This window comes from Zingiber officinale, chromosome 6B (assembly GCF_018446385.1).
Source record: "Zingiber officinale cultivar Zhangliang chromosome 6B, Zo_v1.1, whole genome shotgun sequence".
NCBI lineage: Eukaryota > Viridiplantae > Streptophyta > Magnoliopsida > Zingiberales > Zingiberaceae > Zingiber > Zingiber officinale.
Genome location: NC_055996.1, coordinates 94,711,366 through 94,737,196, shown reverse-complemented (window position 1 = coordinate 94,737,196; position 25,831 = coordinate 94,711,366). Strand labels below are relative to the sequence as shown.

Below are 25,831 nucleotides of genomic sequence, written 5' to 3'. Positions count from 1 at the left end.
ATATATATATGGACTTCTAATTTGATTAATTATTCAGTTAGGGAAATAACTTTTTAAAATATTTCTTTAAATATTTTAGAAAAATGATTTTACTTGTTCAATATTGTCAGATCAAATGTAGGAAAAACACTTGTATCCTTTCTCACATTTTGCTTATACTTCATGTGTTGTTGAATCTATTGCACCATCTTGTGATGATAGTGGCTCTGCATATGAGCTTTCCATGACATCTTAAAGATCTTGAAAAATGAAATATTTTGCATTTGATTACACATACCGATACTCAAAATACTCACCAGCAAGAAAGGAAGCTTAATTTGTAGTGTAGAAGGCAACATGAAGGTCGATGAATTTGACACCGTCATAGCTCCTTATACTAATTTTGTTAGCATTTAGTAAAAGAATAGTGATTTAACATCGAAAGAATATTAAAACACATTCTTTTCATGCATTGTAATTTTTTTCATACACAAGAAAAGAGAACATTAAAACATATGATGAAATATCTAAGAAAACATAAATTCCTCAAGAAAATGGTTGAGCTATTTGCATCAATGAGTCATATGCATGTACTTCAAACCTCAGTATCTTTTCTGTTATTGTAGAAACCCTCATCAAATGCAATAATAGTTAGGGTCTGTTTGGCGGGAGATTATGTTTGATAATTTTGATTATTCATCTAAAGTTATCAACGAAAATTTTGGTTAATTTAGAAAATCAGTGATTCACAAGAATGAACGATGCTTGTCATATCACTAAAATGCCAGTAAAAAGGGGAATCTAATTACCTTGGAAAGTCTAGGGGTTTTCTTCATTCCAAGGTTAAAATAATATTTTTTCAAAATTACCCTCCTGATTCTGTGCATGAAGAAGGGCAGGCAACCGTTAGGCTTGGAAGGAGCAGAGGCAGGGAGGGGGGCACAAAGGAACGATTCGTTCTGCACTGGTGGTGGCTTGGTGGGATGAGGGCGGCGGCAGCGGTAGCTTGTGGAGGGGGTGGTAGCTTGCAGAGGAGGCAACATCGGCGCTGGCTGCTTGCAGAGGAGGCGATGTCGACGATCACCTCTGAACAACGTCCTACTATGAAGAGGACATGATGATGGGCAGCGACATATGGAGATGACGCCGGTGGTTTGCGAAGGAGGTAGTGACAACGGCTTGTGGAGGAGACGGGATCGACAGCTTGGAGAGGAGGTGGCACCAACGATTACGTGGATGGGAGAAGTGAATCGGCAAAAAGGCAAAAACGAAGAAGATAGAAAACTTTAATTATATTTTAAAAATACATAAATTTATTTTAAATTTTAAAATTATAAATTAATTATATTTATTTATTATATATATATATATATATATATTATCAACTTATTAATTAATATTATTAACTAAATTTATGCTTAAAAAATAATCAAATATCAAATTAAAATAAGGGTAATACAGTAAATATAAAATTAGGTTATATTATTACTTAGAGTTGAATCAAATAATATTTAATTATGTTATATTTTCTATAATTTTAATTATATAATTGTTTAGTAATCATATAATTAAAATTATGTATAATAATTTAAACCAAAGTACCCTGATTCATGTTAGAGGATAATGCATGTTGACTTTTATATGTGCTATCACATGCATTTTAGTATTATTGCTAGTTAGGGCATCTTTTATATTAGAGTAAAAGTAACAATTCTCATCCCAGTTTAAGACGGTCCTATATGATTTAAAAAGAAGATAAATGATGAGAGTCCTCCCGTCCAGTATAATAGCCTTTTGCATGGGATCAACTATGCATATTATATTATATAACAACTGATAAGGCATGAAGATCCTCAATAATTTCAAAAATCCTCATGGTCAAGCTCATGGTCTCTAATCGACTTACATATGACAAAACAGTCTCTACTTTTCACTATGTTTTTTTTTTCTTTCGAGTTTTCTAATTCTGTCAAACCAATCAAAATATATCTTCCAATAAAAGGTAGTTGTGGACCTTTTTTTGCTTCGTGGCGTTGATGTTGCTATTAAGTTTAAAAAATAAATGAAAAAGGTCTATTGGTTCAAACATAAACATATTCGATCTGTCTGAATTGACCCGAATGGACCCAAATATCTTTTGTATTGGATAGATATATATATTATCGACTCTTTCACCCAATATAAGAGTTATTCTTGATAGCCAATCTGACAAAATGGAACTGTCATTCTCACTCAAAATCTTCTTCCTCTATGAATGTGCCTCCATTAATTTCAATCTAAGATATATGTTTAATCTAATCACCGAATTCAATTGGCCGATGCGACTCAACCCATTCATATCAGTCGAATATCAATCTAGCTAGGTCTATATGTACATACAAACTAACCCTAGCTAATCATGCAACCTCCACATGAAGTGGGTTGGTTACGTTGGCACGAAAATTAATGGAAGGCAAGAGCTTGATTCGGCATGTGACTTCCCAACGGATGCCGGGCCCGGGAATGAGCTGTGCCAATCAACATGCTCCCAATTTGGGAACCAAACCCTCTGTGACTGAATGCAACCCCCAACCCTTGTTTGATTCATTAGCTACATCTTCCATTGCTTTTGCTAAAAACCAAACCACATTCCATGGTTTGCCTTGTGCTCTTGTCCCCTCACTCGGAGTATCTCCAATGTGTTGTGTTTGCACGCCAAACTACATGATAAGTACTAATGCTCCTAATTCCTAGGGTTTCATGTCCAAATTCATCTTCATCTCTCTTTAGTTGCTTGCCGAAGATTTGGGGAGTTTTGTGATCTACTGTATAATTTTGTGAAATTTTGTAAAATAAATAAATAAATTGTTTTGACATTTCACACAAATTAATTTCAAATTAGCCACATATGTTAGACTTTAATTGTAATATCCTCCTAATTAAGTTACCAATTTCAAATATATTTCTCTTTGTTCCCTAAGGGGAAAAACAATTAACTAGGATATCAATATCATAAACAAAAAATATATTTTTTTATAAAATTATTTGCATTCTTTAATCAAGGATATTGTAACTAGACAGAGGACCCGATCTTTTGATTAATCTCAATTATTAAAGGGGAATATTGGTAAATTATTCACACACGTAAGCTAGCTAAATGAGTTATTATATAGTTTTCACGGGTGTAATTGGTAAGAGGATGACAGATATATTATAATGGGACAAAAATCAAATCACGTGAGTATATGTTTTTGGAGAAAATTTTTTTCCACCTCCTAGACATTTAACGGTTGATTATAAATTTATCCTATGATTTATCATCTTTTATATAATTTAAGAATGGAGTGTGAAAAATGGATGAGCGTAATCACCAAGTTATTATAGACTTTGTCCCAGCCTTGACTAGTTTTTTTTGTTATTTATTTACCGACTTCTAATTAAATTAGTAATTACGTCCTAATGCATGTCGCACGATGCCATGCACCAATGAAAATGTTTACAAATTAAAGAAAAAATAATAGAAAGTACACATACCTACTCAGTGATGAAAGCTAAATTATATTTTCATCATATACAATTATCACTAATTAATTACAACGTTTTACAATGTTTTTTTCAGAAACATCCAAAACTATAGAAGTATTAAAAACGTGAGTTTTTTTTTTAAAAACATCCCTTCAATTACAATTGAACAATACATGCACATTTTTGTACAAGTAAACATGTGATTTGACTAAGGTTCAAACCTACGGTGCAATACAAATAATTTTTCTCTCTAGTAAAAAGTTAATATATACGTATGGGTCTACATGAGTACATACTTCTTGATTTATCTAAATGATAGGTGGAAAAACTTTTATAAAGTCAGATCAATTATCTTCATGATTAATAAATTGATTGGAAGAGCTGGATATTTGTATTATATATATATATATACCAAACGGATGATCTCAAACTTAAACAAATATAAATTTTCGGTGCCAAATGGAATAATTTAAAATATAAATAGTTAATTGGAAAAGCCCAAGGAAAAGAATGTGCGAGTAAATAGTATCTCATTTCCATCCATTCAAGTGTATATATATATGGCCACCACTTGCCTTATCTAATTCAATCTGCTCCCAATCTCAAACCTTTTCCTTCAGCCGGAGAGCCTCCGTCGCCGGCAGACGATGACAAAGATCCACCCGAACACTTCTGTCCGGTCGACTGAGTCGGCGTTGCTCCCTACCTCTTGCTACAACGGCGGTAGCGTAGTGCTGACGGTGTGGCGTAAGTCGCTCGTGTTCAGCTGCAGCGGGTTCACGGTCTTTGACGCAAACGGCGACTTGGTCTTCCGAGTCGACAGTTACGGCTCGGGGAGTCCCGGCGAACTCGTACTCATGGACGCAGCCGGCAAGCCTCTACTCACCATCCGGCGAAAGGTACTGCGTTAATAAATTAAGCCATCATAATTAATCCATCAGTGAGTCAGTCAACTCGGTGAGTTCGAATCGCTGACTCGGTTTTTAACTCACAGAAGCTTAGTCTGAGCCTGGCCGACACGTGGCGGATATACGACGGGGAGGACGCCGGCAGCCCGCTGCTGGACGTCAAGCGGCACGTGAGCCTGCGGCAGTCCAAGGTGCTCGCGCACGTGACTGCGGCCCCCGGTAGCGTGGGCGGGTACGTGGTGGAGGGGTCGTACGGGAAGCGGAGCTGCAGCATCTACGACGAGCTGCGGCGGCGGCGGATGGCTGATGTCCAGCGGAAGGAGGCGTCCGGCGGGGTGGAGTTCGGCGGTGAGGTGTTCCGACTCGTCGTGCACTCGGCTGCCGATCATGACGCGCGCCTCGCCATGGCGGTCGTCATCGTGCTGGATCAAATGTTCGGATCGAGATCATCATAACTTTTTAATTTTTGTTAGTAAAAGATTTTAATTTGAATGGAGAGAAAATGGGCAAATGGCAAGCAACATGGCAGCTGGCTGTACAAAACTTCATTTATATTTTATTTACCAATAAAACAACAAAATTACTAGTGACATTAGAATTTTTATTATTTAAAAAATATCTATAAACTAGTGTAAATATTTGGTATGGTAGATAATCAAGTATTGCTGTGTTCGTTATGAAATATATAGATAATTGAAGGGCAAGAAACTATAATAAAATTAAGATCATTCATCACAATTAAATATTGTCTATGACCAAATTTCTTATAATAATGTATTCGAAGCTAGATCTTATAAATGCAAAAATTAAACATATCTCTGTTTGTAATTGGATAAAATTTATTTCATTTGGTGTTGTTTAATTTGACTTTAGGGCATTGTTTGGGATTTTAAATTTGGGTATAGCATCTAAGACTAATTCAAAGATACACAAGTAGATTAACTTCGGATTCTCACGGATTGACATAGTTGATATCTATTTGTTATAATATGTCTTGGGATCAATTTTCAAATAATACAAAAATGACTCATTGGATGTTTGATCTTCCCTATGCAAAGAACCGCTACACTAGGATAAAATATCCATCGTGATTTATCCTATTCTAGAGTATGTGGGGCCGTCTTGAATTGAATTGGGCATTTCAATATAATAATTGTATGGGTCCTTGTTTAATTGATCCTGTTTTGGTGCCATGAATCTGGATTCAATTCAATAGCAAGAAGATTTGGTATTAATAGAGAAAGATATAGATGTTAGAACAAGAAAAAAAATAATTTTGTGTGAAAATCATCACATATAAAATCCTAAATCATTTATGTTTAATCATTAAGAATGAATTAGTCAATAATTATACGAAAGTATACCTCAATCCATAATGCTTACTAACCTTTAGAGTCGTACAAGTTGACCTTCTAAATTAATACCATTCCCTTGAGAGATCCCTTCAATATTTTCTCAATAATTTCTTTGATGATGGGATTCAAAAGAGAATAGATAATGCCTCCTGTGACCCAACGACCATAACCATTTATTTATAGGGACAACTTATCTGCTATCCTTTGATGTTTTGTATTTTAGTTCATCATAAAAATAGAAATCACCCATAAAATCTTTACACATAAAGGGTCATACCCGTTAGATATATTATAGCTCAAATACCTAAAATATTACCTGATCACTATATTATACTACTTAACCTAATATGGCCGCCCGCAATACATATAATTATTTCACATATAAGACCAACCTTGAAATAAGGATTCAACAATCTCTCATTTCTATATGTGTAACCTTGTAATTATATTTTATAAAAAAGATATGAGAGCTCAAATATACTGTCATCACCAAAATATAACTGTAAGCAATCAATTTCATCAACTATATCAACATATCAAAGCAGTATTCATTACATCTATTATAACTCAATTGATCAATGATCACATAGGTTGACACAATTGAATGACAGGAATTCTGATATGGATGTGTCGTAAGGAAATTCTATGCAATGTGATCTTAAGATGTCTATTTCCTGGTCCACCTTAAACCCTAGCGAAATCAAACTATGAATTAAAAATCAGAGTGTGAACTAACTAAATTTTTTATTTCTAAATAAATTAATCTAAAAAAATATAATAAATTGAAATAACTAAAATTTTATCCATAACATAAAAGCATTCAAAATTACAAACTCCTATTAAAATTGAACATCATCTAAGGACATAATACCCATACGAGTAGTGTGCTTATGAAACACTTTGTGTGACACTCCTTAGTGAGCGGGTACGTAATCATGGAGTTTGTTTCAATATGCATTATGGATAATTGTCCACTCTAAACTTTTTCTTTCATAACTAGGAACTTGATGTCTATATATTTTGACTTCGATGAGTTTGTGTTGTTGTTGGAATATAAAATTGTTGATTTATTATCATAAAATAACTTGAGTGGTTTATGAATACTGTCAACTATGTGTAAACCCGTGATAAAATTTTGCAATCATATTCAATGATTGAATGCCTCATAACATGCTACAAACTTTGTTTTCACGGTAGAAGAAGCCATAAGAGATTGTTTCACCTCTTTTAGAAGATAGCTCCCCCAACTAGCAGATATATGTAGTTTAATGTAGATTTCATACTATCTTAGCATCCAACAAAATCACATTTAAACATTCAGTATACCCAACAACCTCTAGTTGTTCTAACCTATGCTAGGTGAACATGTAACCTTTTATTCTTTGTAGATATTGTAAGACCCATTTGGCTACTTTCCAATGGTCTAATTCTTAATTGCTCAAGTATCTATCCAACTTCCCTATAATGTATGCAATATCTGGATGCGACCAAACCTGAGCATACATTAGATTCTATTGCTACTATATTAGAAATCTTTTGCTTCTCTTTTTCCTCAAACTTATTCTTGGGGCACTGGTTGAGACTAGATTTTTCTCTCTTAGCCACAAGGATATCACTTGGTTTACTAGTTTGCATGTCATATCTTTTGAGATCCTTTTAGATATAGCTCTTTTTTTTTGTGATAATGCAAGAGTGCTCAACAACGATCTAGGTGTATTTGTATGCCTAACTCAAAAAAGGCATCACTAAGATCTTTTATCTTAAAATTTTTAACTGAAGTCTCTTGGTTTCATGCAGCACGCCTATATCTTTGCTGGCAAATAAAATATCATCAAAATATACTAGAAATATATATTTGCTCCCTAATAACTTATGGTATATACAATCATCAACCAAATTCATCTAAATGAGATGATCGCTGTTAGGACCAAAAGAATTAAGATATCCCTACAATGTTATAATATTGTCCACTTTGAGCCTAAGCCCTCATGATTTTATTTTTTGACTTTATCCAAAAGACCTTATACCAATAAAGATATTTTTCTTTTATAAGTCCATGATCTTTTTCATATGTTTTCAATATGGAACTTTATTTACAACCATTGCAACTCAATAATCCCCCCTCAAACGAAGGGCCTCCTCCTCAAGCCTACCCGCTTGATGTCATTTGATCCTTGATCCGCTAGGACTTTTCTGCCCCTCGATTCAACCAACTTACTAGGACTTCCTTATCTTTGCCGGGTGTCTTGTTCTCTTGATCTAGACATGGGAACCTCCACTTTCTTTGTTAGAGGTCAATATTCCACCCACATAGCTCAATTGGGCAATGACTCTTGTGCACAGTCCACGGTTAGTCCTTCTGGCAGTTCTCCGAGCCCTGATATCAATTGTTAGGATCAAAAGAATAAAGATATCTCCACAATGGTATGGTATTGTCTATTTTAGACTTAAGCTCTCATGGTTTTATTTTTGGACTCTACCCAAAATGTCTCATACCAATGAAGATATCTTTTCCTTATAATTGCATGATTTTTTCTATGTGTTTTCAATGTGGAATTTTTTTTGCAACCATTGCAACCCAACAATCACTTGATGAAATTTGAAATGCCATTGTTGAGATGCTTGCTCGAGTCCATAGATGAATTTCTTAAGTTTTCAAACCATATTCTTTGAATCTCCTGACACAAAGCTTTTTGGTTCCACCATATAGATTGTCTCATCAATGTTGCCATTGAGGAAGATGATCTTTATACCCATTTGATATAACTCAAGATCGAAGTGCACCACCAATGTTATTATGATCCTAAAAGAGTCTTACGGAGAAATTTGTGAAAAAGTCTATTTATAATTAATGCTGATCCTTTCTATATAAATCCCTTCATGATAAGACGAGTCTTGTATCTTTCCACATTACCTTTAGAATCTCTCCTGGTTTTAAATATCTATTTGCAAATGGGCTTCTCACCACCTAATAATGGGACAAGACCCCAAACGTCATTATCCTTTATGGACTTTATCTTTTCATTTATGACATTGACAAAAGTTGATTGGATCATCTTCCATTACTCTAATGTCAACCTCATATTCTTAAAGAAATACAATATAATCATGACATTGCATTTCTCTTTTGTCTAGTGGATCTCCACAATGACATAGGTTTTTGAAGTGGTAGAGATTGTTCTTTTGGAACAATATTTTAAATAAGAGGTTCTCTGACATTGAGTATGATCAAGAATATAATTGATGACCTTTTTTCAAGTCGTTCGGGCTCCTTCTCTCCAAAAAGCTTGATCTGCCTCCCAACCCATGAGATCGGATGCCCTGAAATGTAACACAAATTAGCACTTGGGCCGACTTACCAGCACGTCCCCTCCGATGCTTTAGTAAGTCGTCGGAAGAAGTAGGCGAAGGAGAAGAAGAAGAAAGATAAAGAAGGAAAGAACTTCAATAGAAAAGAGTCGTCTCTGCTTGTAAGGATAAGAAGACCAACCTCCTGTACTTTACCTCTTCTATTGCTTATATAGATATCTGAAGGGAATCTCCACGTCATTTGCTTTTGCGCTTTACTACTTCTTTCTACCTAAGTAAGGGAAGACAGTTTCTAATAATTAGTTATCCTTCTTCCACTCCTTGATCACCATGTAAGATGAGGAAGACATCAAGGGAATTGCTTCTGACATCTACTACTTGCCTTTCCATTCATTGATTGCCATGTATTATAAAGAAGGAATCAAGAGAACCGCCTTTGACATCCACTACCATGCCTCTCTATTCATCAATTGCCAATTGTTAATAATCAAAAGCTTCCTAATACTTGATGCATAACAAAAGATTGGTTTTAACAAGTGAAGATATCCTTAATTCTCGATAGAAGGTTTCTTCAAGGATCAGTGTGTAATACTTGTGATGCTTGATAAACCCTATTTATACTACTTCAAAGAGATCCAACTATGTTGCTTAGAAGGACTTAACTATATTGCTTGGTGGAACCTATCTATATCACTCGACGGAACTTATCTATATTGCATAGAGGAGCTTAACCATATTGCTTGACATAACTTAATAATATTGTTCTGTGGGACTTGAGGATATTGCTCTGCAGAACTTAGTAATATTTGTTGGTGCAATATTGCTCTGCCAAACTTGATGATATTGCTATAAGGAACTTGGTGATATCGCTCTGTAGAACTTAGTAATATTGCTTTGCACAACTTAGTAATATTACTCTGTAGAACATAGTAGTATTACTCTATGAAACTTACCTGATTGCTTCGAGAAACTCAACTATATTGCTCAAAAATAATCCGCCAATGTCCTAGGGATAAACCCGACTACCATCGATATCCCTCCTTTAAGTCAGACTAAAGAGCAAAGTCAAATGAAGTCTGATTAAATGTGTGATCAAAGATAACTATTTTGCGAATAAACCTGACTACCATCAGCTGTTCCTCCTTCAAGTCAGACTAAAGAGTAAAGTTGAATGAAATCCGATTAATATGAAAAGTCTATTGTTTCCTTGATTTGGTATTGTCATTATTACACCAATCATCGTGCCTATTTATATTTACTACTGATGTCCTTGTTTCTTCCAAGTAACTCACAGAGATTATTAAGGTTATGATTTTTTGGGGGTCCAGGATAAATACAACTAAAATAGCATGTCTTGCATAAGCTTTATGCGATAGACACACTACAAGAAATTATAGATTTAACCACACATAATAGACAACAGTTTTTTGAGAAACTGTTGTCTTTTTGTTATTTAACAACGATTTTGTTGAAAACTGTTGTTGTTAGTCGTGTTTTTTAAAAAAAGACAACAATGTTTAAAAAATCGTTGTCTTTGACATACATAAGACAACGGTTTTATGTCAAAGACAACGGTTTTTTAAACATTGTTGTCTATGAGATATCTTTATTTGGCATACGACAACAGTTTTAATCAACCGTTGTCTATTAGTGTTGTTTAAAACTATGTTGAAACTATGTTGTCTATTAGTTTTAATCAACAGTTTAATCAACATAGTTATTTGCCTATGTTAAACTATGTTGTGTATTAGTTTTAATCAACAGTTTAATCAACATAGTTATTTGCCTATGTTAAACTATGTTGTCTCTAAGATGGATGGATTTTAATCAAACTAGGTTTTAAGATGGATGGATTAGCAACACTTCACGTTTTCTTTTTACCACATCGCGCGCACCGCCACCAAAAACCCGCGCTAACCCTAATCGCCATCTTCTCCCTGACGGCGACCGCCATCTTCTCTCCTTCCAGTCCACGCCGTTCACAAGTTCGCGATCGCCGTGGCTCATTTTGTCCTGAGGTGCGTTTTTCTTCTTCTAATCTGGTGAAGAATCATAGCTCCCGAACGCTTTTCTCTCTTCTTTGTGCTTTTCTCGGAGGCATAAAAGTGTCTTGTTCTCTTTTAGTCAATATATCATTTCCTTGAAACCACACTGCCAAAGAACACACCATCAGAAGCATCATGAACCTACGTGCCATGTATTACATATATCTTCCATTCTTCCACTTTCATTATCTTCTGTCTTCTTAAAGTTTGAAGTAAACCTACGTGCCATGTATTACATATATCTTCCATTCTTCCACTTTCATTATCTTCTGTCTTCTTAAAGTTTGAAGTAAACTTTAAGGGCCCAACATTGTCAATGTGTGCAGCATCTTTAGCCAATTGTAATTCTAAATCATCATCATTTTCTGGGTGGGCATCCAAATCTTTGAACAGAAGGCTTCCCCTGGCATCTGAATCTATGTTTAAAATGTCACTGCTAGCTGAAACATCTGGATTTGCTGGGTTTGCAAGGATCCTTTCAATCTTTTCATTTCTGCTAACTTCCTTGTCTCCTTGCAGCATTGTTTGCTTCATAGATTTTTCCAGCAAACAAGGATCATGAACTGCCTGTGGCATCTCATCATACTTATGGTCTTCACCTGGTAGTTGATTTGCCCTGAATTCATTGCAATCTTGTGAGAAAGCACCGATTGCTTTTGCATTATTGTGTTCTTCATATAGCATAACTCTAGTTTCTTTTCGGTTGATCTTAGTTTCCTCCAATTTCATCTGTATCTTCATCAACTACCAGCCCAGATACAAATTTCTGAGACATGGATGACTCTTTCTTTGAGCATGGTTCCTGCCTAGCTTCCTTCAGGGTTTCCACTGAATTTCCATTATCTTCTTTTATTTCAAGATGTGTCATGAGCTTGTTTTTCTTGTCAATGATTTGCGCTTATATACCTACACTAGATGTTATTCAAACATGATAGGCACAAGATTTTGGTCATCTATGAATGTAAAATAAGATCAGTATGATATTGGAAAATTAAAAGTGTCAAGCAATCTATGTAATAGTTTCAGTGGCACTAGACAACCTCCTAGCTTGTAGAATAGCTTCCTCTTGTAGTTTCTCAATATGCCGAATATTAGAGGATTTCACCATATATTGAATGTTAATTGACAAATTGTTACCTCAAGTTTCTCATAGTTGCCTGCAGACTAGCTTCCTGTTTCTTTATTCTTCAATGAAACAATAGTTGCCTCAAGTTTTTCAATATGCTTGCTTGCTTGACAAATTTTTAATCTGTTTTTGGTATTCATTAATAGTCCTATCTTTGAGCTAGAGTTCACATTATAGTTTATTTCAAATATTTTTTCATCTAAGGTGGTTTTGAACCCTTCACGTTTTTGCACTAAACCCTTCCCTTTCTTCACATCCATAGATAGTTTTTCTCTTATTAGCAGATTCGCTTATTTGAATAATTTAGTTACTTGATTGTATAGATTGTATGCTAAGAATATCTTATGTTTCTTGTTCATTGTGTTAAGATCTTGTTGTATACTGTACAATTGTTTTGAAGGTAGGTGTTATCTCATTTCTAGCTGATTAGTACTTATAACAAGAATGGACAAAGAATGGATGTCAAAGGATAGACTATCTAGTGAATATGATATTGGAGTAGAGTCTTTCTTGCAATTTGCACTGGAAAACGCTAACGATCCTAATGCAATACCTTGCCCATGTGCAAGATGTGGTAACATAAAGAAGAAAAATGTTGAAACTATAAGGGCACATTTGTATTGTAATGGTATAGATTTGACATATCATACATGGATATGGCATGGAGAAAGAACTATGACAGAAAACTCAATGAACAGTAATGATCGCGTGGGGCAAGATGAATACAAATATTTTGCCGAGGAGCCTATAGATATGGTGCAAGCTGTATATGATAGTTATGTTGAGAATCCAAGCGAGTTCAATAAGCTACTTGAAGATGCCGAGAAATGTTTATATCCTGGATGCACAAAATTCACAAATTTATCTGCAGTTGTGAAATTATTTAACTTGAAGGCAAAATATAGTTGGAGTGATAAAAGTTTTACCGATTTACTTATTTTGTTAGGAGAAATGCTTCCAGATGACAATGAATTACCCTTATCTTTGTATGAGGCAAAGAAAAGCTTACGTGCATTAGGGATGGATTACGTGAAAATTCATGCTTGTCCTAATGATTGTATCTTATACCGGAAGGAGTACGAAGATTTTGCCAATTGCCCTACTTGCGGGACATCAAGGTGGAAGTTGAGCAACAAATCCAAGATAAAAGAAGGAGTTCCTGCAAAGGTCTTGTGGTATTTCCCACCCATGCCAAGATTTCAAAGAATGTTTCGGAATAAGGCGATATCCAAGGAGTTAACCTGGCATACTGATAAAAGAATTCATGATGGATACTTACGTCATCCAGCTGACGCACCTTCTTGGAAATTAGTTGATCGCATGTGGCCTGATTTTGCTTCTGAGCCTAGAAATCTGAGATTGGCTATATCAGCAGACGGGATTAATCCCCACAGTTTGTTGAGGTCTACATATAGTTGTTGGCCAGTTTTAATGATCACATACAACCTTCCACCATGGTTGTGTATGAAGAGAAAATTTATTATGCTCACTTTGTTGATATCTGGTCCTAGACAACCAGGAAATGATATTGATGTTTACTTAGCACCTCTGATTGATGATTTAAAATGTTTATGGGATAAAGGTGTCGAAACATATGATGCATATCGAGAAGAAAGTTTCTCTCTTAAAGCTGTTCTGCTATGGACAATCAATGATTTTCCTGCATATGGGAACATGTCAGGATGTGTTGTGAAGGGATATCATGCATGCCCTATTTGTGCAGAAAAAACTTATTCAACAAGGTTGAAGCATTGTAGAAAAATGTCATATACAGGCCATAGAAGGTTTCTACCTTTATGTCATCCTTATCGAAGGCAAAAGAAGGCATTTAATGGAAACCAGAAATTTAACCTTGCACCAAAGCCATTGAGTGGCCATGAAGTTTTGGAAAGAGTTGAAAGAAATAATTATCAGTTGGGAAAAATCAGCGGAAAGCTATCATCAAAGAGGAATGATGGAGAAACATGTTGGAAAAAGAAATCAATATTCTTTGAACTTGAATATTGGAAAGAGCTACATGTTCGACATGTTCTTGATGTGATGCACATTGAAAAAAATGTCTGTGAAAGTCTCATCGGTACATTATTTGACATTCCAGGAAAAACAAAGGATGGAGTCGCAGCAAGATTAGACCTTATGGAAATGAATTTAAGAACTGAACTGACACCAAGGATTGGGGAGAAAAGAACGTTTCTGCCAGCTGCCTGTTACACTCTAAGTAAAGTTGAGAAAAGAAGTATTTGCAATTCTTTGTCAGGAATAAAGGTCCCTGAAGGTTACTCATCTAATGTTAAAAACCTTGTGTCGATGAAGGATTTGAAACTTGTTGGCCTTAAGTCACATGACTATCACACTTTAATGCAACAATTGCTTCCAGTGGTTATTCGTGGTGTCTTGCCAAAACATGTCAGAGATACTATCACTCGGTTGTGTTTCTTCTTCAATGCGTTATATAGTAAAGTAATAGACGTTTTAAAGATGGATGACTTGCAAAGAGAGATTGTAATGATATTGTGTTTGCTTGAAAAGTATTTCCCTCCTTCATTTTTTGATATAATGATTCATTTAACTGTTCATCTCGTGCGAGAGGTCAAATTGTGCGGACCCGTTTGGTATAGACACATGTACCCATTTGAAAGATACATGAAGATTTTGAAAGGTTATGTGCGCAATCACAATCGGCCTGAAGGGTGTATAGCCGAATGTTATATTGCTGAAGAGGCTGTCGAATTTTGCTCAGACTATCTATCTAATGTCCACACAATTGGGATACCATCAAGTCATCACAAAGTAGAACGTACTAAGCCTTTATCGGGTGCAATAGTGCACTCCGCTAGGCATGATGAGTTGCAACAAGCACATCGTTACATATTGACGAATGATGATGAGATTGATCCTTATATCGAGTATGTTCTCTAACTTATCAATACTTTTATGCAATTTGAATTCATTCTATTGGTTTATTTATTTAAAATAATTCTATTAGGGCACACATGGTGGAGTTGAGAGCAAGATTTCCTCAAAAAGCTAAGTCCAAAAAGTGGCTACAAGATGAGCATAACCGAACATTTATTAACTGGTTGCATGATATTGTACGTTCCAAAACTACTATGTATTAGCATACATACAACTCTTGGTATCTTACGCAAAAATTTAAATTTTATTATATTGTTAACTATAGGTTGAACGTGCGGTTGACCATTCGACCCTTCAAATATCTGAAAGATTAAAGTGGATAGCGCGTGGACCTAGCAAGAAAGTGTTAAAGTATTCTAGTTATTTGATTGATGGGATTACTTATGCTACGAAAGAACGTGATGATGTACGAGTTGCTCAAAATTCTGGAGTAAGCTTAGTCGCAAAGACAATGCAAGTTGCCAGTGCAAAGGATAAAAATCCAATTGTGTCGGACATGATTTTTTATGGAGTTATTGAAGAAATATGGTTACTTGATTACCACAAATTTCAAATTCCAATGTTCAAATGTAATTGGGTGGAGAATAATAATGGTATAAAAGTAGATGATCTTGGTTTCACATTGGTAAATTTGAAACGAATTGGATTCAAATCAGATTCTTTTATCTTGGGAAGTCAAGCGAAGCAAGTATTTTATATTGAAGATCCTGAAGATCCTGTATGGAGTATTGTACTTGCAACTCCTACTAGAGAGTCATTTGAATATGCAAATGGGGATGAATTGGAAGACACTATAGTCCACTATCAATCTTTTACCAGAGAGTTACCATCAATGGATGCTTACGGAGTAGATGACAATGAACCCCAATGCCTTCGTGAAGATTGTGATGGCACTTGGGTTGAAAATGTTTAACCAATTATAGTTTTTTTTGAAGATATGTTTGTAGACAATATTGATATGTATCTTATTTTTGAATATGATTTTGTGCACATGATGGTATTTCAAATTTTTATCTATGTATGTTGATTTTCTTTTGTAGGTGAATTTCTTATTGTGTATTTTTTTTAAATATTGATATGTTGTTTCACTTTTTTATCAATAGATTAAATTTGAGATCTATGGCATCCTTTGGAAAGCTTAAAATCAAATCTGATGGTGATGACACAATTCATGCTTCAAGCAAGAGAAAAGGACAACCTGCAATGATTGGGAAGGGCAAAGGAAAAATTGCATCTACATCCACTAACAACAGTTTACATGTTGAGACAATGCTGGAATCTACAGACACTGAAACAACAAGAACATCTAGAGGTCGTACCCATCTGGATAAGCTTACTAAACAAAGGGTTCAAGGAATTCGAAAGGAGGTAAGATTTAATAAACTTGGACAGCCAGTAGGAGGAGCTGCTATTGCAATGCAAAGTTACATTGGCTTGCTTGCTCGAGAAAAGGTCAAGATATCTTACAAGACGTGGAAACAAGTTCCAAATGAAGTTAAAGAATTGATATGGGAATCAGTTAATGTAAGTAAGTTAAAGAAATTCTGGTCAATTATCATATTGCAAATTTTATTTGTCATATCATGGCATGCATGAAAAGATGAGTTAAAGATAGTAAAACAGTATGAATTGCCTGCTGTTCTTGCTACTTCAGCATTCAACAGTATGATTTTTATATATACAAGTTAAAGATTGGTTTTCTATTTCAAGTTGCTCTGCTGCATTTGCTCAGGTTTAGATAGTTCAGTTGAAGGTTCTTAAATTTCACAAGGTTCTGCTTCCTTTCTTTCAGCTTCGTATGTTTCAGTAGGTTGTTCTTCTGTTGTTCGTGATTCTCCTTGTTCCATTTCAGTTTTAGATCCCTCAGCAGGTTCTTTTTCTATATCAGTGGGGTTTTCATTTGTACTTAGTTCTGGTAGCTTTGTTTCTGCATTAGCATTGAAACAATTGTAAAGCAAAGAGAAAACCAGGATTGCATTGTCGTCCAGTGTCTCAACAAGAAATTACCAAATCTACAAACATTGTAAGACCTGATTACCAACTGCCAATCATCAAACAATTTCAAAACGAATGTTGCTCCAACTAGAAAACTTAGGATTATAAGTAACCAACAATCGTCAAAGGATCCTAACATTGTCCAAGGTTAATTGTACGAAATCAAGAACAAATCCATTTGTCTGTCATATCAGTGTCCAAAGCTAGTGCTGTTTGTATATGTCTTTACTTGCACTTGATTCTTCAAACAAAATGTTAAGGGCATGATTTTATATCTGATATACACAAATATCCAATATGTGCAATAGCACAACAACTAAACTTAAGGCTCTAGACATGTTAAATACTAAAGCTCAATCTTCCTAACAAAACTATACAAATACAAGAGAAATGGTTGTATATCTCATTGTTTGTGGTTGTCTACTACAATCCAAAGCTTCCATCCATCTAATAACTTGAATATCAAATGTTTTCCGTTTTAGATATTACAACCCTACTGTCAACCAAATTATTATGGGTGTATAATAACCTCCTATTTTAAGGCATTAGTTTCATCATATTCGGAAGTGGATACATCCATGCGAGTTACTACTTGCCTATAATAAGGCGAACGATGTTAACAGCGCTGAGACTCTATCGTTAACTAAATCATCCAGATTGAAAATAGATCCACAATTAAACTAATAAACAAATAGGGCAAATCAAAAGCCACGAGCACTCCTGCATTAGCTTTGTTTTGGTAATTTCAGATCTCCAAAACACTCAATGATGAGAATGCCTTAAACTTAATGTATGTGTGTGTTGTTTCAATGCTAGAATAATTTCCAGAAATTGTGTTTGCTTATGGTGTCAATGATGAATATAGGTACTAATCAGTTTATTGTATTCCCAATTGTGTTTTATAGCTGACATATGATGTTCCCCCAAGTTGGAAGAAGGGATGTTTGAATTCAGCAAGTAATAAGTGGCGTCAGTTTAAATCCCATCTCACTCAGACATTCATTTCAAAGAAGCTTGACAAACTCGAAGAGTTGGATGAACCACCTAGCGGCTATGGTCTTGCAAGAGATGATTGGATTTCTTTTGTCAGGACTCGCATGTCTGATGACTTTATTGTAAGTTTAGTCTTTTGTTCTTTCAAAATAAGTAGATATTAAGGTAAATGATGAATTAGTAAATTTGATATGTGGAATGTTTCACTTGACTAGAAACTAAGTGAACAACAGAACGAGAAAAGAAAGAAGAACATATACCCCCATCGCCTTGCTCGTAAAGGATATGCACGATATGCTGAAGAAATAGTAAGTATATTTTGCTTATAAAATTCGTATAACGGTTTTGTTTAGCATTTAATAATCATTCTTATTTAACATATATCATTCAATTATTCTTGTTCTTAGGCAAATGAATTATGTGACGATGATGAAATCAATAGAGCTATTATTTGGAAGAAAGGAAGGGTTAATAAAGAAGGGAAATTTGATGGCCAAGAGTTGAAACAAACAATAGACAAGATTGTGAGAAGCTATGAGTAAAAATCAATTATTGTATTTCAATGAAACTTTTAAAGTAATTTTTTTTTATTTGGATGGCAGGATGATTATATACAACAGAAGCGTGAGGGTACACTCGAAATTAATGGGACAAAAGAAGATATTCTTACGAAAGCACTCAATTCAAGAGAACATAGTGGACGTGTGAGGGCTATTGGAGGTCATATCACTCCATCATTGTTCTTTAATGGTAGTAGATGGAAGACTGACCATGTTGATAGAGAGCTACTGATTGAGCAAAAGAGAGAGTTGGTGGAGGCTAGAAAATTAATTCAAGACCAAGATACACGCATTCAAAACCTTGAAGCAATTGTCTACAAAAAGGGCGCATGGGGCAGTGACTTTAATGACAAAGGAAGTTGCTCGGTAAAGTTACCTCAGCAAAATGACAATAAACTGAACACCGATAAGACTTTCCCCAGTCATGAAGAGTTCAATGATGTCGAAATGCAAGTTGTGGATAAAGAAGTTGCTTTACAGGTATATAAGTTGTGGTTATATTTCTAATTAAAATAAAGAGTTAGTATAATTCAATGACACAACTATTTATCTTTTAGGGTAAATCAGTTATTTTGACATTGGATTCTAGCACAGACATTGTTGCATATGGTACAGTTGTTGAGGTCATTGGAGTTAATCACTCTCTCCATGGTGTTCCGTTACCCAAGAATTGTATGCGTGTATCCATCGATGAAGCAATGCAGAAATCAGCATGTTTGCCAGTTCCGATTCCCAATGAATGTGAAACTATTGGTGATGCTGTTGGAACCCATGTGGCTTGGCCAAAACACCTGCTGATGCTACGACAAAAGGTACATCTAAGATAATATTTCAAAGTAAATATCTGTGAAACTATTTAGTATTGCACCTATCTAAAAAGTTTACAATTACAATTATTAGAAGCGTCAAATGAAGAAAACAGCACATGTAGAAAATAACCAGACTTTGTTATCAAGTGTGCCAAGATCATTGCGCGTGGTGTATTGTTATTGTAAGCGTGCTCTTGAGAATGGAAGGAAATTGTCAATTGCTTTAGATCATGAGGTATTTCAAGATGATTATGAACTGAACTTGCATCTTGAGGACATTAGTGCTTTGTATCACTTGGAGCCAATTTCAGGAAATTGTGTGGTTGTTTACATATGGTAAGTCTTCGAATTACCTTGTAGTATTGTTTGTTCTTTTTTAAATTTAGTATATAAGAAGCACATACTTTATTAGATCAGTATTTAATATCTAATATAGTTCTGATTTTTTTTATTTCAAATGGCAGGCATCTTTATAAAAAGTTGGTAAAAGAAAATAAGATTGATAAATTCAGATTTGTAAATCCGCATAGCATCCCAAACTTTCAAAAAACCACACAAGACAAAATAGGTAAAACTGAACGGTTGAACCAGAGGGCAAGTTTCTTAGCAGATAGGATGAGTGGTGCATCAATTAATCAATTAGTTTTGGTGCCAAGTTGCAATGGGTAATGAACATCTTTAATATCATTTTCAATTGATTATTTTAGTGAATTGTATGCACTAATTTTGTATTTGTGTGTAGTTTCCATTGGAATTTGACTGTCATTAAACCTCATAAGGAGATTGTTTACTTGTTGGATTCTTTAAGTCATCGCATTCGTGATGAAGATTGGAAATATGTTGTGGAAATGTGAGTTTATGTATGCTTTTTATTATGTATTTAATTTAGTCATAAAACACTTATATATCAACTATGTTGAATGTATATATGAAGGGCGTTAAGATTGTTTAATTCGAACAATGGAAGGAAAGGAAGAAAGCATGTACAATGGGAAGTAATCAAGGTATGTGTACTTCTATTTCAATCAATCAAGGTATGTGTATATTTATCATTAACAATATCAATTGCCTTTAACGTAGGTTCCTAGGCAGCCAGATGCGAAACAATGTGGTTATTACGTGATGAGATTTATGAGGCAAATTACTGAAGAAAATGCAATGATCGAGGGGGATACACTACCATCGATAGTAATATTATCTTTATCATCTCAAATAATTAGAAATTATTTAGTTATTATTTTTTTCCAATTAATTATATTTTGTTCTTTAAGATCATATAATTTATGTGTGTTCACAGTTCACAAAAGCGGAGTACTCTCAAGAAGAAATTGATGAAGTGCGCTCTGAGATAGCAGAATGCATACAAGATCATATTTATGAATAGGTATATACATGAGTTCATCTTATTGCATTTGACAATAATAATATTCATTTAAATTGAATACATGCTGCTTATACTTGATTGCACTTGATTTGGAGATATCTGTCTCCGAGTCCATTTACCAAATCCAATCGGCATGACTAAACTGCACACATGAGTTCACAAAACTGCACAGGACGTTACAGATGAGAAACGTAGCAGAAGAGCAGATTAGATGGCGTTTAGGTGAAGATCATATTAATTTCTGGTTTGATACATGGTTAGATGCAGGTCCTTTGTTAAATCCCTCAGTCTCATCGTTAAATCTTGGGCTTTTATGTTCTTTACTAGTTCTATCTATGTGATTTCCATGATCTAATTAGCGGTATCCTCTATGATGTTGTCGGAAGTTTGGATTGCTCTTTTCTACTCTCTATTCCGTGTAAAAACTAAATAAACCATCTCTATGCTTTTGCATGATTGTCGGAGAATTTTATTCGAATATGAATTGGGGAAAATGCTAATATAGTTAGGAATTTTGATTCGTGCTAGAAGTTAGGCCGTTTACTGAGTCTAATTGAGTATCAAGAGAGTAGATCCGTATGATAATTGTGGGTTGATCAATTTGCTTGCTCTGTGAATTTAAATTAGTAAAGCTTGTTTGTTTAATTCTCTGTGTGCTGCTTTGTTGCTTCAGCCCTTGTTTGTATTTGTGATTTTGTATGCTCCGGAAATAAGTTGGAACTTGATTTTTCATGTCTAATTTAGCTAGATTCTATAATGCTTTTTTGATGCTCGATGATAGAACCAGAATCTGGTTGTTGCTCTAAGCCATTGCTTGCTCTGTGAATTTAGCTAGATTCTATATGCTTCAAATTGGATAGAATTTTTTTTGGTCTGTAAAGTTGATAGGTTTGGTTTACCATACTTAAGAGTTACTTGTAAAGCCATATAGCTGGTCTTTTAAGACATACTACTCTGAGTTTTTGTAAAACTGTAATAAGGTCAGGTACGTGTGAAATTTCCAAGAGATCCATTTTTTATGCCATTTACTCCTGGGAAATGAATTAACTTGTAATCATATGCTGCAGTTTCTGTGAAAGGAGAAGAAAAGAGAAGCTAGGAGGGAGGAGAAACCAGAAAAGGCTGCAGTTTAGAAGATGCACAGGTAGAGAAGACGTGCTCCAACAAAACATGATATTTTGGACTATATGTGTGATATATATAAACTTTTGGCTGTGTAAACTTTTGTGATGTTTGAATGTTGATGTTTGCTACTTTTGTGATGTTTGAATGTTGGAATATTTGCATTGTAAATATTGATTATGTAGGTTTTTTATCAATGAAATTTGCACTGGATGTTTTTTATAAACCATTGAGTAGGAAAAGATTAATAAGTTTTTTATTTATTGTCAAAATGTTGTATATTGTACCCAAAGACATCAGTTTAAATATGTCAAATTGTTGTCAATGGCGTTAAAAGACAATAGTGACAAACTGATGTTATTTAACATCGTTGCCTAAAAAGACAACGGTTTTTAACCATTGTCAAACCGATGTCGTTGGCTAAAAAGACAACGTTTTTTAGCCGTTGTCGTAGACAGTTCAAAACTGTTGTTGAAGATCCTAGGCATACGCTCAAAGACAACGGTGAAAAACTGTTGTCTTTGTAGGAAAAGACAACAGTTTTTCACCGTTGTTAAAATGTTGTCTTTGCCTTCGCAGACAACGGTTAAAAACTGTTGTCGTTTGCCACCCCTTTTAACAACACAGCCTTTAACAACAGTTAAAAATGACCTACGACAACGATGAAAAACCGTTGTTGTATGTCTTTTTTCTTGTAGTGACAATACTAATATCTTTAAGAAATGCAATAACAAATGAGAATCAATGAGATCTTAACTATATTGGAGCTTTAAGATAAAGCTTTCACAACCAGTATACCCATCATTGGTGTGATGCTCAGAAATAAGAACTCAGATATATTTGACACATTGTCCATTATTAATGGCTCAGAAGCACTAGTTGCTAACACTTAGATAGTTGCTAACACTTAGATCGTTATATTGATGCTTGAAAGCGTTAATATTGAGTAGTAGTTATGAAGCTGTCACAAATAACAGCCAGGAGGTATCATAATAGTAATACTTGGCCCATTGATTGTTATTATGGCCCAGAGGATTAGCTACATGACACTTAGATCGTTATATTGATATTTGGAAGCTTTGATAGTGAGTAGTAGCTCTGAAACGGTCACAAATAGTAGTCTGGAGGCTATCATAAAGAGTAATTCGGAGGAACTATTTATCTGACAAGTAGGCCGTTATATCTAAAGTTGTCACCAATACTAACTTGCATATCATAAAGTATAGCCAAGGATTATAATAACAATAATACTTGACTCATTGGCTATTATTATAACCTAAAAATACTAGCTATTTATTTAACACTTACCGTTATATTGATATTTAGAAGCATCAATATTTTACCTTTTAAAATAGGAATATACCAAAATGTGTCAGTACGAGCAACAAAGTAATTCATCTGATGTCCTAAGTTTTTTGATTCTGTAATTTTAATTTGAAAAGTGAATTACCTTGATCAAAGCAATTTCCTCTTCACGTTTTGTCTACCAATGATCCAATCTGTTGTCAGTTCCGTGCAGACCTGTCACAGTATCTCTTTTTGACTACTTCTTTATCCAAAATAAAAAAAAAAAAAATTCTAGTTAACCTCATTAACTTTTTCTGGGATGACCGATTTAATCTCATTAAAATTTTTCATCGACTATCAGGATAAATCAAGAAATGCACGTGATAGTCAGCTAACATTTTTTGATTGCGCCCTCAATTTGGAGGAAATATTCTTACAAATACATCATAGTTGGGATTCGAATCGTGGGTGTCTGGAAGACAATCTGAATATTCTACTACGACATGACCCCGGGAATTTTTTTTTTTTTTTGTGACTACTTCTGGAACTTTGGCTCGGATTGTGCATCTCAATAATTGCGCATGACTATTTACTTCTACCTTAATGTTACCTTTGATCGCTTTTTTTCTGGGATGATTCATGGTGCTATAAAGCTTATCATATCTCATCACATTCCTTCCATCCCTCAATTTTTCTCTACAAGTTGGCTTGCATCATCCTGTCGTTTATATGACTGATCCCGTTTCTTCTCTGCCTTCGGAGGATAGCCCTCCTTCTCATAGGGTAATGCTATTCCTTTTTATTTGGTGTATACTTCTTTTGATTTCTTTCCTTTGCTCATCCCATCCTTTGCTCGAATCCTATCGGCGTGTCTTTGTGGATTTATAGGCTATTAACAATAGTTTAACACAACTCTATATCAAGAACACGAACACTTTATGAACTTGAAAGATAAGTAGATGATTTGATGGAATCTTTGACTTAAGATAAGTGCTGCTTTGCTTCAAGTGGTGAGGTTTCAAGCTCAAGTGGACAGGCTGAAGAAACAACTGGAAAGGGGCAACTCTTTGCCTACGATCCTTTGTATTCCTATGCCCGTTTGTATTCCTGCTTCATTTATAATTCCTTTTGTCTATAAAATCTAGTATATTCTCTCTTACTCCAAGCGTCTATTTGTAGAACCCTAGTCATCCTTGTGTTTCCTCTCACCCAATGACCTCCTTGAAGCAAGTAAAATCTCAGCATTCATCCTCTTCTACTCGGTTGACTCATGGATCTTTGCAACAACGTGACGATAATCAAGAAACCTAGTGGTCTCAAAGAAGACCAAGAGAAAAGTCAATCAATTATCCCTATCACCCAAAAGAAGATCCATGCGAATTATGTCCCGTCCCAGACTTGTTCCGCCAGTGACTTCTTCATCTCCCATCCAAATATCTAAAGGCTCTTCTAGCAATTCTAAAGAAGAATTCTCTCAGGCATCGCCTCCTCCATCCCCCTTGAAGATCATCCATGATTGCTTAGTTCCCGTAAGTTAGAGCCTTTGCATAAACTCCTGATACTTATCTTTTTTAACTATCACTTCTTTGGGGGATACAGAAGACTGCGGAGGTTCCCCCTGCAACTGCAGAGACTAGCGATCATCTAAATCCATATACCCATCCGAGCAGCATGCCCACTCACCAGTCTCAACTTCGATTAGTAACAGCCAAGGCAGCAGCTCTGGAAAAATTACATTCTCAAGTAGTTGTTCACTTTAAGGGAGGCACTACTGTATGACTCGGATCAATCCCAGGTGAACGAGAGATAGATCTTAAATCCAAATCTTGATGCCATTATTCAGTGTCTTTACTTACTATTTTTCCATGCATCTGCAGGGATGGTTATTAACGTTTATTCCCCATGTTTGGTTGCAGTGTAATTTCAAATTAAAATGTTGTGATGTCAATCATTTGATTTTATCATAGTGTGTGTTGTAAGTATTGGTGTGATTATGCCATAGATGAGAAGTTTTAATTATTTAAGTTTAAGTTAATACATTGAATCTAACTTGCGTTATAAGTTTGTAGGATAAGGGAAGTCCAAAAAAATCGAGAACAAAATTCTTGGTAAAAAAAGCCCTCGTAGGTCAGAAGACCGGATGTAAGGAAAAAGAAGTCCAAGAAGATTGAGGATCAAATTTTTGACAAGAAGAAGTCCTTGTAGTTCAGAAGACTGAAAGCAAAGAAACAAAAGTCCAAGAAGGTCGAGGATCAAACTCTTGGTAAAAGCTTGGAATCCGAGAAGATCGCGAGATCAAATGCTAAGGTAGATGAAGAATCAAAGATGAGGAAGCTCTAGGCACAACACCTAGGGAATAGGAGATTCATTTAGCATGAGATAATTGGTTTTGATTGGAAATGTGCTTGAGGGTTTATGGTTGAAAAACCCTATTTTAGGTGCACCAATCGATTGACACAAATTTCCAATCGATAGGTAATCAAACTCGAGCACACGGAGGTATTCCAAATATTTCAATCAATTGATTAGAAATTTCTTA

The 25,831-nt window shown here is 35.0% G+C and overlaps 2 protein-coding genes across 3 annotated transcripts; both read left to right on the top strand.

Annotated features, from left to right (window-relative positions):
- Positions 1-4,082: 4,082 nt before the first annotated feature.
- Positions 4,083-4,972, top strand: LOC121990439 (protein LURP-one-related 8-like). Its single transcript, XM_042544571.1, has 2 exons — positions 4,083-4,382; positions 4,478-4,972. The coding sequence occupies exons 1-2, from the start codon at positions 4,131-4,133 to the stop codon at positions 4,844-4,846; spliced, it is 621 nt and encodes a 206-aa protein (XP_042400505.1). The 5' UTR covers positions 4,083-4,130; the 3' UTR covers positions 4,847-4,972.
- Positions 4,973-24,072: 19,100 nt separating this feature from the next.
- Positions 24,073-25,271, top strand: LOC121993228. 2 transcript variants are annotated; one of them, XR_006115136.1, is made up of 3 exons: positions 24,073-24,821; positions 24,892-25,087; positions 25,170-25,271. XR_006115136.1 is itself a non-coding variant. In XM_042547934.1 (2 exons), exons 1-2 carry the CDS (start codon positions 24,666-24,668, stop codon positions 25,069-25,071), a joined length of 336 nt encoding a protein of 111 aa, XP_042403868.1. In that variant the 5' UTR covers positions 24,073-24,665; the 3' UTR covers positions 25,072-25,271. The 2 variants fall into 2 exon arrangements, 1 of the variants encoding a protein (XP_042403868.1); XM_042547934.1 differs by having other exon boundaries at positions 24,892-25,271.
- The last annotated feature ends 560 nt before the right edge of the window (positions 25,272-25,831 follow it).

Bases quoted from the DNA above. Each gene is read 5' to 3' on its own strand.
- LOC121990439 (XM_042544571.1), top strand. From the start codon at position 4,131: ATGACAAAGATCCACCCGAACACTTCTGTCCGGTCGACTGAGTCGGCG. The intron at 4,383-4,477 runs GTACTGCGTTAA...TTTAACTCACAG, and splicing joins TACTCACCATCCGGCGAAAG to AAGCTTAGTCTGAGCCTGGC.
- LOC121993228 (XM_042547934.1), top strand. From the start codon at position 24,666: ATGCGAATTATGTCCCGTCCCAGACTTGTTCCGCCAGTGACTTCTTCA. The intron at 24,822-24,891 runs GTAAGTTAGAGC...TGGGGGATACAG, and splicing joins TCCATGATTGCTTAGTTCCC to AAGACTGCGGAGGTTCCCCC.